This window comes from Otolemur garnettii, unplaced genomic scaffold, assembly GCF_000181295.1.
Source record: "Otolemur garnettii isolate 467f Iridium unplaced genomic scaffold, OtoGar3 scaffold00068, whole genome shotgun sequence".
Taxonomy (NCBI): domain Eukaryota; kingdom Metazoa; phylum Chordata; class Mammalia; order Primates; family Galagidae; genus Otolemur; species Otolemur garnettii.
The window spans coordinates 5,926,830-5,937,981 of record NW_003852463.1 but is presented as its reverse complement, the minus strand read 5'-3'; the positions used below and the strand labels follow the sequence as shown (position 1 = coordinate 5,937,981).

Below are 11,152 nucleotides of genomic sequence, written 5' to 3'. Positions count from 1 at the left end.
GTAAGATAAGATTTTATTAGACAGAAAGGAATACGGAAGGAGTAAAAAGCACCAGAGCTTCTGGTAAAGGGGAAGACCCAAATCTGAGTATCCCGGGGAACAATCTTTAAATGTTATAAAGTTTAGATAGGTATACATAATCCATTAAGCATCCTTTTGGTACTGCCCCACGCACAAACACACTATCTTGGAAAAGGGAGTATTCTTTTGAATATTTTTATCTAGAATTTAAAGGAGAGGAAAGACTCTAAGAGATTTAGGTCACAGAATCTTGGGCTTAACGTCATTACGTAGGTACAGAAAGTTTCTGAACTTTTAAAAACCCATTCGCATGATAGAGCAATTCATTATGCCATCTCTTCCCGGGAGATGTTAATGCTGTGTTCTGCGGACTGATTCCAGCGCTTTCTGAGGAGAGGAAAAACGCTGGGCAGCGAGCATTTGACAGCGGCCAGGCTTTTCGACTCAGGCCCCAGCCACGTGGCGCCCGCCAGAGCTCTGGGCCCACCTGCCCCGCTCCGTCTTGAGGAGGATTCGCAGTGGGGCCCCAGGCCGCCGGAGTTCCGGGGATCCCAGAACCTCCGAGGCCGTAACCACCAGACCAAAGGCTATGGCCCGGAACCCGAGCAGGGTAGAGCACCCGGGCCATGCGAGGTGCCAGTCTTCCATTCCAGGGGCGCCTGGCGGATCCCCATAAGTTTTCCCCAGGGAAAACTAGGACTGGTTTTGGCAACAGGTCCTAGGCGGGGCAGGGTGGCGCTGAGCGTGGCAGCTGCGGGTGAATCAGCACCGCCCAGCGCCCGGCTGGCCCTCACAACCAATGCTAGACCTGAGGAGGAGTAGCCAGTCCGCCGACCATTAGCCACTTAGTGCTCACCGGGCCAGGAGAAAGGTGACATCATCGTAGCTGGGAGGCTTCCGAAGGATTCACCAATAGGAGACAGGCAAAGTGGCTTGCTTTTACAGCTCTTGGCCAATACTAACAAAGCAAAAGGGGGCCTGGTTGTCGGTATAGAACCAATGGAAAACAGGGAAGGAGCACGAGGCGGAGTTGCGAATCCTGTCACCAATTGGAAAGAGGGGGTGGATCCCGGGCCTTGTCAAGCGTGACCAACCAGCGAGAGGAGCGGACTTTGGTGGGCGGGGCCTTGATGCGCTACCCCAATCGCACAAGACTAGGGGCGGGGCATTCTTTGGGGTGCCCAATGAGGAACGCAGCCGGAGCGGGCCTGTCAAGTGAAGGGGCTGGGGGCGGGGGGATGGTGAGTCTGGGATAAACACTCCGCGGCGGTGGCGGCTGCTGCTCTGCTCCGGGTTCTGTCACGGTGTCAGCGGTGCCCAGCTCACTGGCCCCCTCCCCCTCCCAGCGAGCGTGGTCGCCAAAGAGGCTCCCTCAGCCCTGCTCCGCGGGGTCCACAGCGGGGCGCGGGTGTCCGGCAGCGGCGGCGAGCCCGTGGGCAGTGGGGGTTGGTCCCGTGGCTCCGGCCCCCGGTGCAGAATGGCGGCGGCGGTTCGGATGAACATCCAGATGCTGCTGGAGGCGGCTGACTATCTGGAGCGGCGGGAGAGAGGTGCACGAGGACGGGGAGGGGTCCAGCCCGAGTCGGGGCCGGGGGCCCTGAGGGGTCCGGCGTCAGGCCAGGGAGCCCAGCCGCTCTGGGGGTGGTTGGAGGGGCGGAGAGCGCGACCGCGAGCGCTCTCAACCCCTCCGGCTCTCCCCACGCGCGGTCCGAAGGGAGGCCTCTGCTGCCCCAAAAAGCAATGAATGGGGGTGGAGAAGGGGCTGCCGTCCCCAGAGGTCCCAAGCGCCGCCCTTCCCCAACCCCTCATGAGTCGGGTGCCGGGGTCCCCTCAGCCAGTCATCTCTTGTTTACCGCGCCCGGACTGGTCCGGGCTGGCCCCCAAGTGGGTCCGGCGCCCCCGACTTTCTGGCCGAGGAGCATCGCCTCCTCTGCCCCCCAGCTCGCGTTGTTTGCCCCGCACCTTCGCCTGAGGCTGGTCCCACTTAACCCACAGCAACCTGCTGGACGTTGCCAATGGGAAACCCGGGCTCCGTGAGCCTAGCCACTACTGTGTCTTTCTCAACAATGAGCAGCTGGAATCCTCCTTACACCTGCTCCGAACTGAGGGTATTCACACAATTTTTTAAAAAAAATCATTGTTTTCAGAATTCCACCTAGCTCCATTTAATTATTTCCACAATATTTTTTAAAAGATGAATGAAAAAGGAAACATTGTGTAGGGGAGAGGGTATTAAATATTCCGAGCTCATTCATTAACTAGATCCTCCGGTTTTCTAGAAGCTGAACATGGTTATGCCTCCATGTTACCATACAATAACAAGGACAGAGATGCCTTAAAACGGAGGAACAAATCCAAGAAGAATAACAGCAGTAGCAGGTAATTTGGTAAATATTTCTCTCTCTCTTTTAGGTCATATTGTAGGTGACACAAACTGCAGAATATAACTTGCCCCTGTGATTATAGCCTTGTAAATACATTAAGTGATGATCATGATTTAGTAATGCACACATGGTCTTAAGCCATTGCAGGAAGCAACCCTTCCGTTTGGGTTGAGAGGACTGAAAAGAAAAATAGAAATGCCTTACATTTCTTTATGAACTTTTTAAAATTTAATTTTGCTTTTGGTGCGGAAATCTGTGGAAGCTTCAAGTGAAATTAGCAATAGTGACAATATGTTGCCTTCAGAAGTTGCAGATTCAGAGCAAGTTTTCTGTAATCCAAAATGCTACACATTATCAATTCCTTTTACTTTTCATGGTGAAGATTTTATAAATAAAGTATCTGACTTTGGCACATAGTAGTAGGATTTCATATTTGACATATAAATTAAATACTGCTATTTGATGATCTAATTTGTCACATTTGTAAGGGTAAAGAGGAGGGATTGAAGTTTAAACATACCTCTTCAATAATATGAAGATATTAATATGTTGCAACCTTTTCATATCAGCCTAGCCTCATAGATTGCCTTATGCTTTAGTTCTTAAAAGCTGGAGATTTGGTTGGTAGTCAGTGAAATCACATAACAAAGTCCAATGAATAGTTCCTAGTATATATATTCCATGGAGGCTACTGCCCTTTTTTCTCCTCTTTGCTCTTAAAATATTAGCTGACTAGGAAGTCTGTTTCATTAGATACATTCAATTATGCCTTTATGATAATAGATTAAAATCATTTTGACATTTTCATCACTGATTTAGAATCCTTACCCTCCCTCACTCTATGAATAAACTAACTCCCTGCTAGTAACTATTTGGGTAACCTCTGTGGCTTAATACAGACCTCTAAAAGCTAGAAAGTTCCCACTTAAATCTAGTACTCACTTGTTTTTGTTGCCTCTTCTGTGCTTAATTCACCCCATTGTCCTTAGCATTGTTGGTTGGAACCACAGGATGTGAGCAAAGCTCTTGTGCCACGCTTGAATAAAAAGGCACGTGAAGGATGAACCTGGTAATTACCTAGTGTATCTTCCTTGTTCTCCCATCTTAGCATTACCTAAAGATGATAGCCAGTAGTTTTGTGCTGGGTACTACAGCCCTTTATGAAAGAGGTTAATACTGATTTATTTTATGCAGTGGTATAAGAGCAATTAAGTTTTGTTGTATTTGTTATAGTATTAATTTTTAAAATTTTGTTTGGAAGACCTTTGAGGTCTTTTATTTTCCTGGAAAAGTATAGTCAATTTTTACTCTTATTATTGTCCACTCATGACATGATTTGAGAGGACTTGTCCATATTGCTAGTCAAGGCTTAATACTTTAATATCTAATTTTTTCCTAAGGAAAGGAAAGATTGTGAGGATGAGAAGTGGCTTGGTCTCAAAAGATGATTAGGAAAGAGAAATAATGATATTTGAGAATTTCAAGCCAAGAAATTCTTCTCTTTATTAACCAGCATTATTCCTGAAAAATGGCAGCAAATCCTGATTTTGGGGGGGGAGGGAAGCTATAATACTTCTGTTAGTGGGTTTGTTTTCCTTGAGGAGGGCGTGATATCACAGTTGTTTATATAGTTGATTAATAATGAATTAGTGTAATAAATTCAATGATATAAGGATCTCTGAGAGACCATGATTAAACCTGGAGATGGCACCAAACAAGCATGAAGTAGGAGCAAGTGGTTTTATTTAAGGGTGATCATTTCCTTCGTGTCTTGTTTGGAATGCCCCCTCACCTGAGGAGAAAGTGTTCTCAACAGAGAAAGCAGCTTGACCCCTTCATTTGAATCAGCCTTTATTTCCACAGCCATGTATGGTCAGAATTTTCAGCTGAGGTGAGGGCTAAGGAGAGAGATTACTTCTGGTTTACATAACCCCTGGATAACAGTTTATTCTTGTTCATACAGGTGGAAATGCTATGCTCCTTGCTTGTGGAGGCTGGGGGAGTACTTTTCCTTAGACACTACAAAATAAGATTTAGCCACATATCAAAGGTCTTGGGAACTGAACAATGCAGATCTCATTCAGGTTTCTCTAAGTGCTTGTTTAAAACAACCATAATAAAAACAAATGAAATTGTGAATATCTATTGCTTAGGAATCATCCAGAGAACTACTGGAATATGGAAAAATGGAATCTTTTTCCATTCCTATTGATTTTTAGAATTAGTTACCAATTATGAGAATTGAAATTTAGAGTTTTTAAAAGTGTTTTGTTAAATTAGTAAAGCGGGCTTTGGCACTCATGTGAAAGAGGAAGTTCAGGACTTGCCACCCAGTCTTTATATCACCATGGCTATATAGCTAGCCCAATACAGTTTTTCTGAAACACAAGGACTTTCCCCATTGCTCAGATACATTGTAGTTTGGCTTGTTATTTTTTTATTAGAGTATATTTTTCAATGGTGAAATTTGACCTTTATCAGTAATTATGGAGTTATCAAATCCTTTTAATAACCACATGGAAAATAGTTTTGACATAGTTATCTCTATGTTCTTATAATGCTTTAATTAAAAATATAAATGTTTACCTATTAATGGAAGTAGCAGACAATCTCTGAACTGATCATTTTTGAAAGGCCTGCTTTTTATTAATGACTAACTCAGTTTCACTAAAGCAAATGCATTTCGTTAACACGCTAGCCATTAGGTTTAAGACCCCTTTAAAAGATACCATGTGTTCAGTACTCTTAAGTAATCAAATAAAATCTGTAGTTTCTAAAATTCCATTCAAAGTTTAGAAAGAATTATGCTTCCTATGGAATTTGTTTAAAAGCTTATCTTTGGGATTCAGAACTTAATATAAATCTATTAGCTTATCTGTCTCTCCAAAGAATCCAGAAATTGTTGATAAGAGTTACCCAAAATGCTGTTACTTTCTACTGTCTTTTCAACCTATTCACTTTCTTCTGTTCTACCTACTGGCGATAGTTTTTGTATACAGTTAAACGGGGAAATCTTGACCAGCTGTTGTCATATACTTTCATGGATTTAAAAAAATCTGTCAGACTTTGAACTTATTATTCCCAGTTAAAACTAAAATGCCGTGTGCTTTAAAGGCAAAGGTTTGAAGTACAGCCGAGATTCTTACTAACTATAATATCCTTCTGGCCATTGAAGGAAGTAAACCTTCAGAAAAATGTGACTGAAGAGTGCCGAGGGATAACCAAGGGAATCAGTTTAAAACTTTTAAGTTAAACAATTTCAAAGTCCACACACCTAGAAAACAAATATTCTTTAAAACGTAAAATGTAAGTACTGTCTCATTTTCTCATTAGCTTCTCCTCACAAATAAAAACTGATCTTCCAAGGGCCTTGTGGATGAGAAGTTTTAGTGCTGGGTTGGAAATTTCTCCTTCCAAGGCAACTCCCTCCCACCACTCAACACATTTACTCCCCTCATCCCCCAACTCTGATGTGAGGGATCCTTGTGGTGGTGCCTCCCCCATGTAAATGAGTGGCTGAGCATTCTCAAGGCAGTGTTCCTCCAGAATTGCTGTGAGAATTTATCTCTGAGGGCCAGCAAAGTGTTGATTATGGCCCCACAAAATTTATGATCTGAGCCAGGGATTAAACTCCTGAGCTGGTTGGATTCTAGAGAATTTTCATTAAGGAAGGTCAAGATTCAACTCCTTTATAATACTGGGAGGTTCCTCAAGTTTATTTACAACTGGTTAGGGAGGTTTTATATGGGGAGGATACTTAAGAGTTCACATTGATTGACTTCTTGTAACGTTGTGGAAACCTGTCCATAAAGTCTTAGACTGTACCTTGTCTTCAAGGTGAGCTATAAACTTACTAATAGTATGATTTCACATCTACTACATCTTTCATCTGAGGCTCTCTAATCACTTTTACAGTTGCTACCTCATCAATCCACACTTGTTTAGTAGATAATTGGTAATTATTTTAATTTCTATTTTATAGAGGGGTTAACCAGTGACAGGATGGTAACGAATTTTATTTCTTCCCCAGTACTAGCCAGTGGTACAGCTGGACTTCAGATTTCACCCTGACTTCTGCTTTAGCTAGCCTGTCATCTTTATGATCAGATTAGAATCACTAGCCATACCTCCCCTCCTAGCTATTCCACAGTAGCATTTGGGGGGACGCTGTACGTGGTAAGATAATTAAGGGAGTTGAAAGATTGGGGAGGAGGTTATTTTGCCACTTAAAACAATATCCTATAGTCAGACAACTTAGCATAAAATCTTAGTGTATGCTACCCCTAGAAAAAATTGCAGGGGTGGGGAGGGGGTGCCACCTCCACTGTTCTCCCCTTAGCCTAAAGAAAGCTTTGTGGTATTATATAACCCAAATTCACATTCACTGTGCAGCTGTTTTTCCGCTTTGTATAAATAGACCCCTTTTGTTTCCTTTCTTAAAATGGATTATTTTTCCACTAGGGAATGCATGCCTCTTGGTTTGTCACTTTTTCTTGAACTCTATTTTAGATATTTGCATTTATCTAACTCATCTAACTCCCCAAATGGACTAGTTTCTTTAGTGAAGCCCAGCAAATTTTTCTCCCTTTCTCCATTTTCTCTCCTACTGACTTTAGAGAAGTTAAAATAATTGTTGAAGTTATCCTTTAAGACAAGAATAATCTTGTTCTTATTGTTTCCTCTTTCAGATCAACTCACAATGAAATGGAGAAGAATAGGTGAGTTGGGGATTTTGAAGGTAGAATGTGGGGAGTTTTGATCTCTGTTCATTACATTGAGACTTCATTGCTTCCCCCTCCCCCTCAACTCTGTTGCCCAGGGTGGTCCTGAACTCCTCCGGCTCAAGCGCTCCTCCTGCCTCAGCCTCCCAAAGTTCTGACTATTACTGCTGGTAGCACCTGATTTAAAAGTTCACTCAGGGTCCTCTACATAGCACTGCACATAAATCACAGAAGTAGATGAAGCACTTTCCAATTATAAGACTAAAAGACTACACTCCCATCACTCCTGACGAAGGCCTTTATATTACTCTTCCACAGACCAAAGCACTTTAGCTCCTTGACAATATTTCCACACATAGTGTTCTTACATGCTACTGGATATAATTGTTAGTGCTTTTTTTTTGAGAGAGAGAGAGAGATTCTTATTCTGTTCCCCCAGGCTAGAGTGCTATGGCATTATAGCTCACAGCAACCTCAAACTCTTGGGTTCAAGTGAGCCTCTTTCCTCAGTCTCCTGAGAAGTTGGGACTACAGGCACCCACCTCAACGCCCAGCTAATTTTTCTATTTTTAGTAGAGACAGGGGTCTCACTCTTGCTGGTCTTGAACTCCTGAGCTCAAGCAATCCTCCCACCTCTGCCTTCCAGAGTGCTAGGATTACAGGAGTAAGCCACTGTGCCCAGCCAGTAGAGCTGTCTTAAATTATGTATACACAGATATATAGGGTGGCTATAAAGTTTGTGTGCAATTTAAATAGTGTGCAACGTAACGTGTGTGTATGTATTTGTAGTTAGTTTACTTGTGAATGAGAGTTTTCAAATTTGAAGCAATATATGCAAGGCAGAAAGTGGAGACTAGAGGAGGCCTCCACCCTCACTGGGCTCCATCTTGCCACAAATCTGTATGGAAGCTCTGTCACCCTGATTGCCTCTTGCTGCTTATTTAAATCTTTATTTTTCCAAATCCAGTTTCTCCTCCTTCAGTGAGGTAGCCTAGTGGTTCTCAACTCTGGTTACACATTAGGATCACTTGCAAAGCTTTTATTTTAATGTACTAAAAAAAGTTTATATCACATACATTATACACATCCACTTATATTTTCTTTTTGGTGGGGAAAAGAACAAATATTACTGATGAGTCTGTGAAATAACTTTTTATTATAGGAAATTTCAAATATTGAAAGGTAAATAATGTCAACAATATCTATGTATCTATCACTCAGCTTCAGTAATTGTCAACATTTTGCCAATCTTCTATTAATCAAAACCACTCCTCTCCTTGGAGTATTTTAAAGCAAATTGTCTTCTATCTGTAGTAACGACTTAGAAAACAAAAACAAAATCACTTACTTTTACAGTACTGAAAAAAATTAAAGATAATTCTTTATGGAGCTTTCCAAAACAACAACAACAAAAAACTGATGCTTGCTTACACTTCACCCTTAGCAGTCTGATTTAATTGGTTTGACTGGAGACTCTGTACTAGTGTTTTTCAAAAACTCCCCTGGTGATTCTCATGTGCAGCCAGGGCCTGGAACCATTGAGCAGGCCTTGTTTTGGTCTCTGACTTCCCATCAATTTGAAATGCAGGCTACCCATCCAAATTGAGTGCTTTCTTAGTGCCCTGCTTGTTTTGTCAGTGAAGGGGCAGACCAGACCTTTACCAGGCAGGTAGAATCTTGGAAGAGGGTAAACATTCAGTTTTACTATAGAGTTTCATAGGTATATGTAGTGTATGTGTGGTGAGAGAGAGAAAGAGAGACCACCTCACTGCTCATGTGCTTCTCATCCCTTCCTTTTTAATTGCTTTATGATTGTGACTGATCACATTTTAAGTCAGCGCTTCCTTTATGTTTTAGGGATTCACATATCAGGAACAAGAAACTCAAAACTATTTCCTCCCAAGGTAGAAAGATAGTCAGGTGTGGCTTCTCTTTGTCATCCTTAGAGTCTCTTCCTCCTGCCTTTGCAGTGATCTGGGTAAATGGGACTATTTCTGCTGAAGAGTCTTCTAGTTCCCTCCCTTCTCCCCTACCTTTCTCAGTTGTTTATTTTTGTTATTAAAATTTCATCCCTTCAGGTAAAGACTTTGAGACTTATTACAGCTTCGTGCCTTTCAACCTCTGCAAGAACGCCACAGAAAGTCAATTGTATCATTTATTTTAGCATCTCAGGATGTTTATTTTCTTCTCACCTTGATTGGAAAACTTGTCCTTGGTACTGGGTATTAATTGAGTTTATGCTGTGGTATTAAATCAGGGAGGTTCCCATCCCAGAGAAATGTGCAGTAGTTTGTCTAATGAGAAAGACACAGAGACAGTTCTAGTTAATAAACTAAATGCTAAGATTGAAGGACGCACAGGAGTCCAGAAAACTGGATTTGATGTTACCAATTCAACTGCTTCTAATTCAATTTATTTCCATATGACCTGTCACCTTTAGCTTGTTGAGAGGTTAGTTATCTAATTTTCTTCTTTTCTTTTTTTGGAATTTGGTCTCTTAAGGTCTTGATAATTCCGTAGTCGAGAGCGCGTAAACAGAAGGAAAGGACTGTAAGGACTTAATTTAAGCGAGCATTGGTTGCTGTAGTCCAGGGGAGAAGGTTAAAGTTGTTGGACTCTTCTCCCTTATTAGCGTAGGTGCTTAAGACCTTTAGGATTTAGAGGTCAGTCAAACAATTGCTCTGCAGTCTGCCTGGTTTTATTAGCTGAATCCTATAAAAGAACACCAATCTGATCTCTTCTCAGCCTTGTGGCTAAGATCAAGTGTAAAAGAATCCTACTCTGGCAAATTCTAATACACTTGTGCCATGTTTTTTACCATAAAACATTACATTAAAAGATTGCAATGGCTCTCAAAAAAAAGGGCAACTTAGGAGAAGAACTTCTAACAATGGGAGTTTTTTTTCTTTGATATTGCAGAGTTGATTATGCTTTGGTTAGTTTTCTTAAATAGAAAACTTTCCTATGGCACTTTAGAAATTCTAAACAGTGTTACTCTATGTTATGAAGACTTCACTGTGAGCATATCATATTCAATATTAACACTTTTGAGTATCTTGGCATTGGTGGGAAGATGAAAGAAAAGACTTCTAGAATGGTGACTGTGTTATTTTCCACTCTACAGGACAGGTCTTGAGCCCCTGAGATGCCATGTAGTGGGTGCTGGGAGTACAGAGCTAGATAAATACTAAGCCCCTGCCATGGGAGGGAGAGTTCAGTTTAATATACTCTAGAGGGTTTGTCAGTTGCCACATGCCCTGTGTTTTTCTGCATTTTAACTAATTGTCTGGGTCTAATTTCTTAAGGAAAGACTGTTGGGGGGGGGTTTTTTTTTTTTTTTTACTAATATATTACGAGAAATATATAAAATAATGCTAAAAATGAAATCATCTATAATTCTAGCAGTCAGAGAAAAGCCAATGGACATTTGAAACATATCTTTCTGATTGTCTTAGAAAATAACTTTAAGGGCGGCGCCGGTAGTACAGTGGGTAGGGCGCCGGCCACATACACCAAGGGTGGCGGGTTCAAGCCTGGCCTGGGCCTGCTAAACAACAATGATAACTGCATCAAAAAAATAGCTGGGTGTTGTGGTGGGCGCCTATAGTCCAAGCTACCTGGAAGGCTGAGGCAAGAGAATCGCTTAAGCCCAGGAGTTTGAGAGTGCTGTGAGCTGTGACGTCACGGCACTCTACCGAGGGTGACATAGTGAGACTGTCTCAAAAAAAAGAAAAGAAAAGAAAATATGGATTAGTGTATAAAATTGGAAAATTCAAAAAAGCACAAAGAATATAAAAATTACGTGTAATAGGCCTTGCCGAGGTTAACAACTGCTAACATTTGTTCTATATTTATCTAGACTTCTGGTTTTTTTTTAACTAACATAGGATCATGTAGTAATTTCTAGCTTCTTTTCAAGTTGTATTATGATCATTTTCCAATGTCATTAAATCTCCTTTTCCAGTATTACTTTCAGTGAATGCCCAGTATTCTATCATATGAATGTTTTATAACTCACATAACCAA

At 41.7% G+C, this 11,152-nt stretch overlaps 1 protein-coding gene across 1 annotated transcript in view; it reads left to right on the top strand.

Moving 5' to 3' along the window:
- The first annotated feature begins 1,240 nt into the window (after positions 1 to 1,240).
- The window catches only part of MXD1 (MAX dimerization protein 1), a 25,226-nt gene continuing 15,314 nt past the window's right edge, over positions 1,241 to 11,152 (top strand). Inside the window, exons 1-3 of the mRNA XM_003793439.3 lie at positions 1,241 to 1,571; positions 2,301 to 2,400; positions 7,094 to 7,123. Coding sequence (XP_003793487.1) covers positions 1,499 to 1,571; positions 2,301 to 2,400; positions 7,094 to 7,123 — 203 coding nt within the window. The 5' untranslated portion in view covers positions 1,241 to 1,498. The remainder of the gene's footprint in view (positions 1,572 to 2,300; positions 2,401 to 7,093; positions 7,124 to 11,152) is intronic.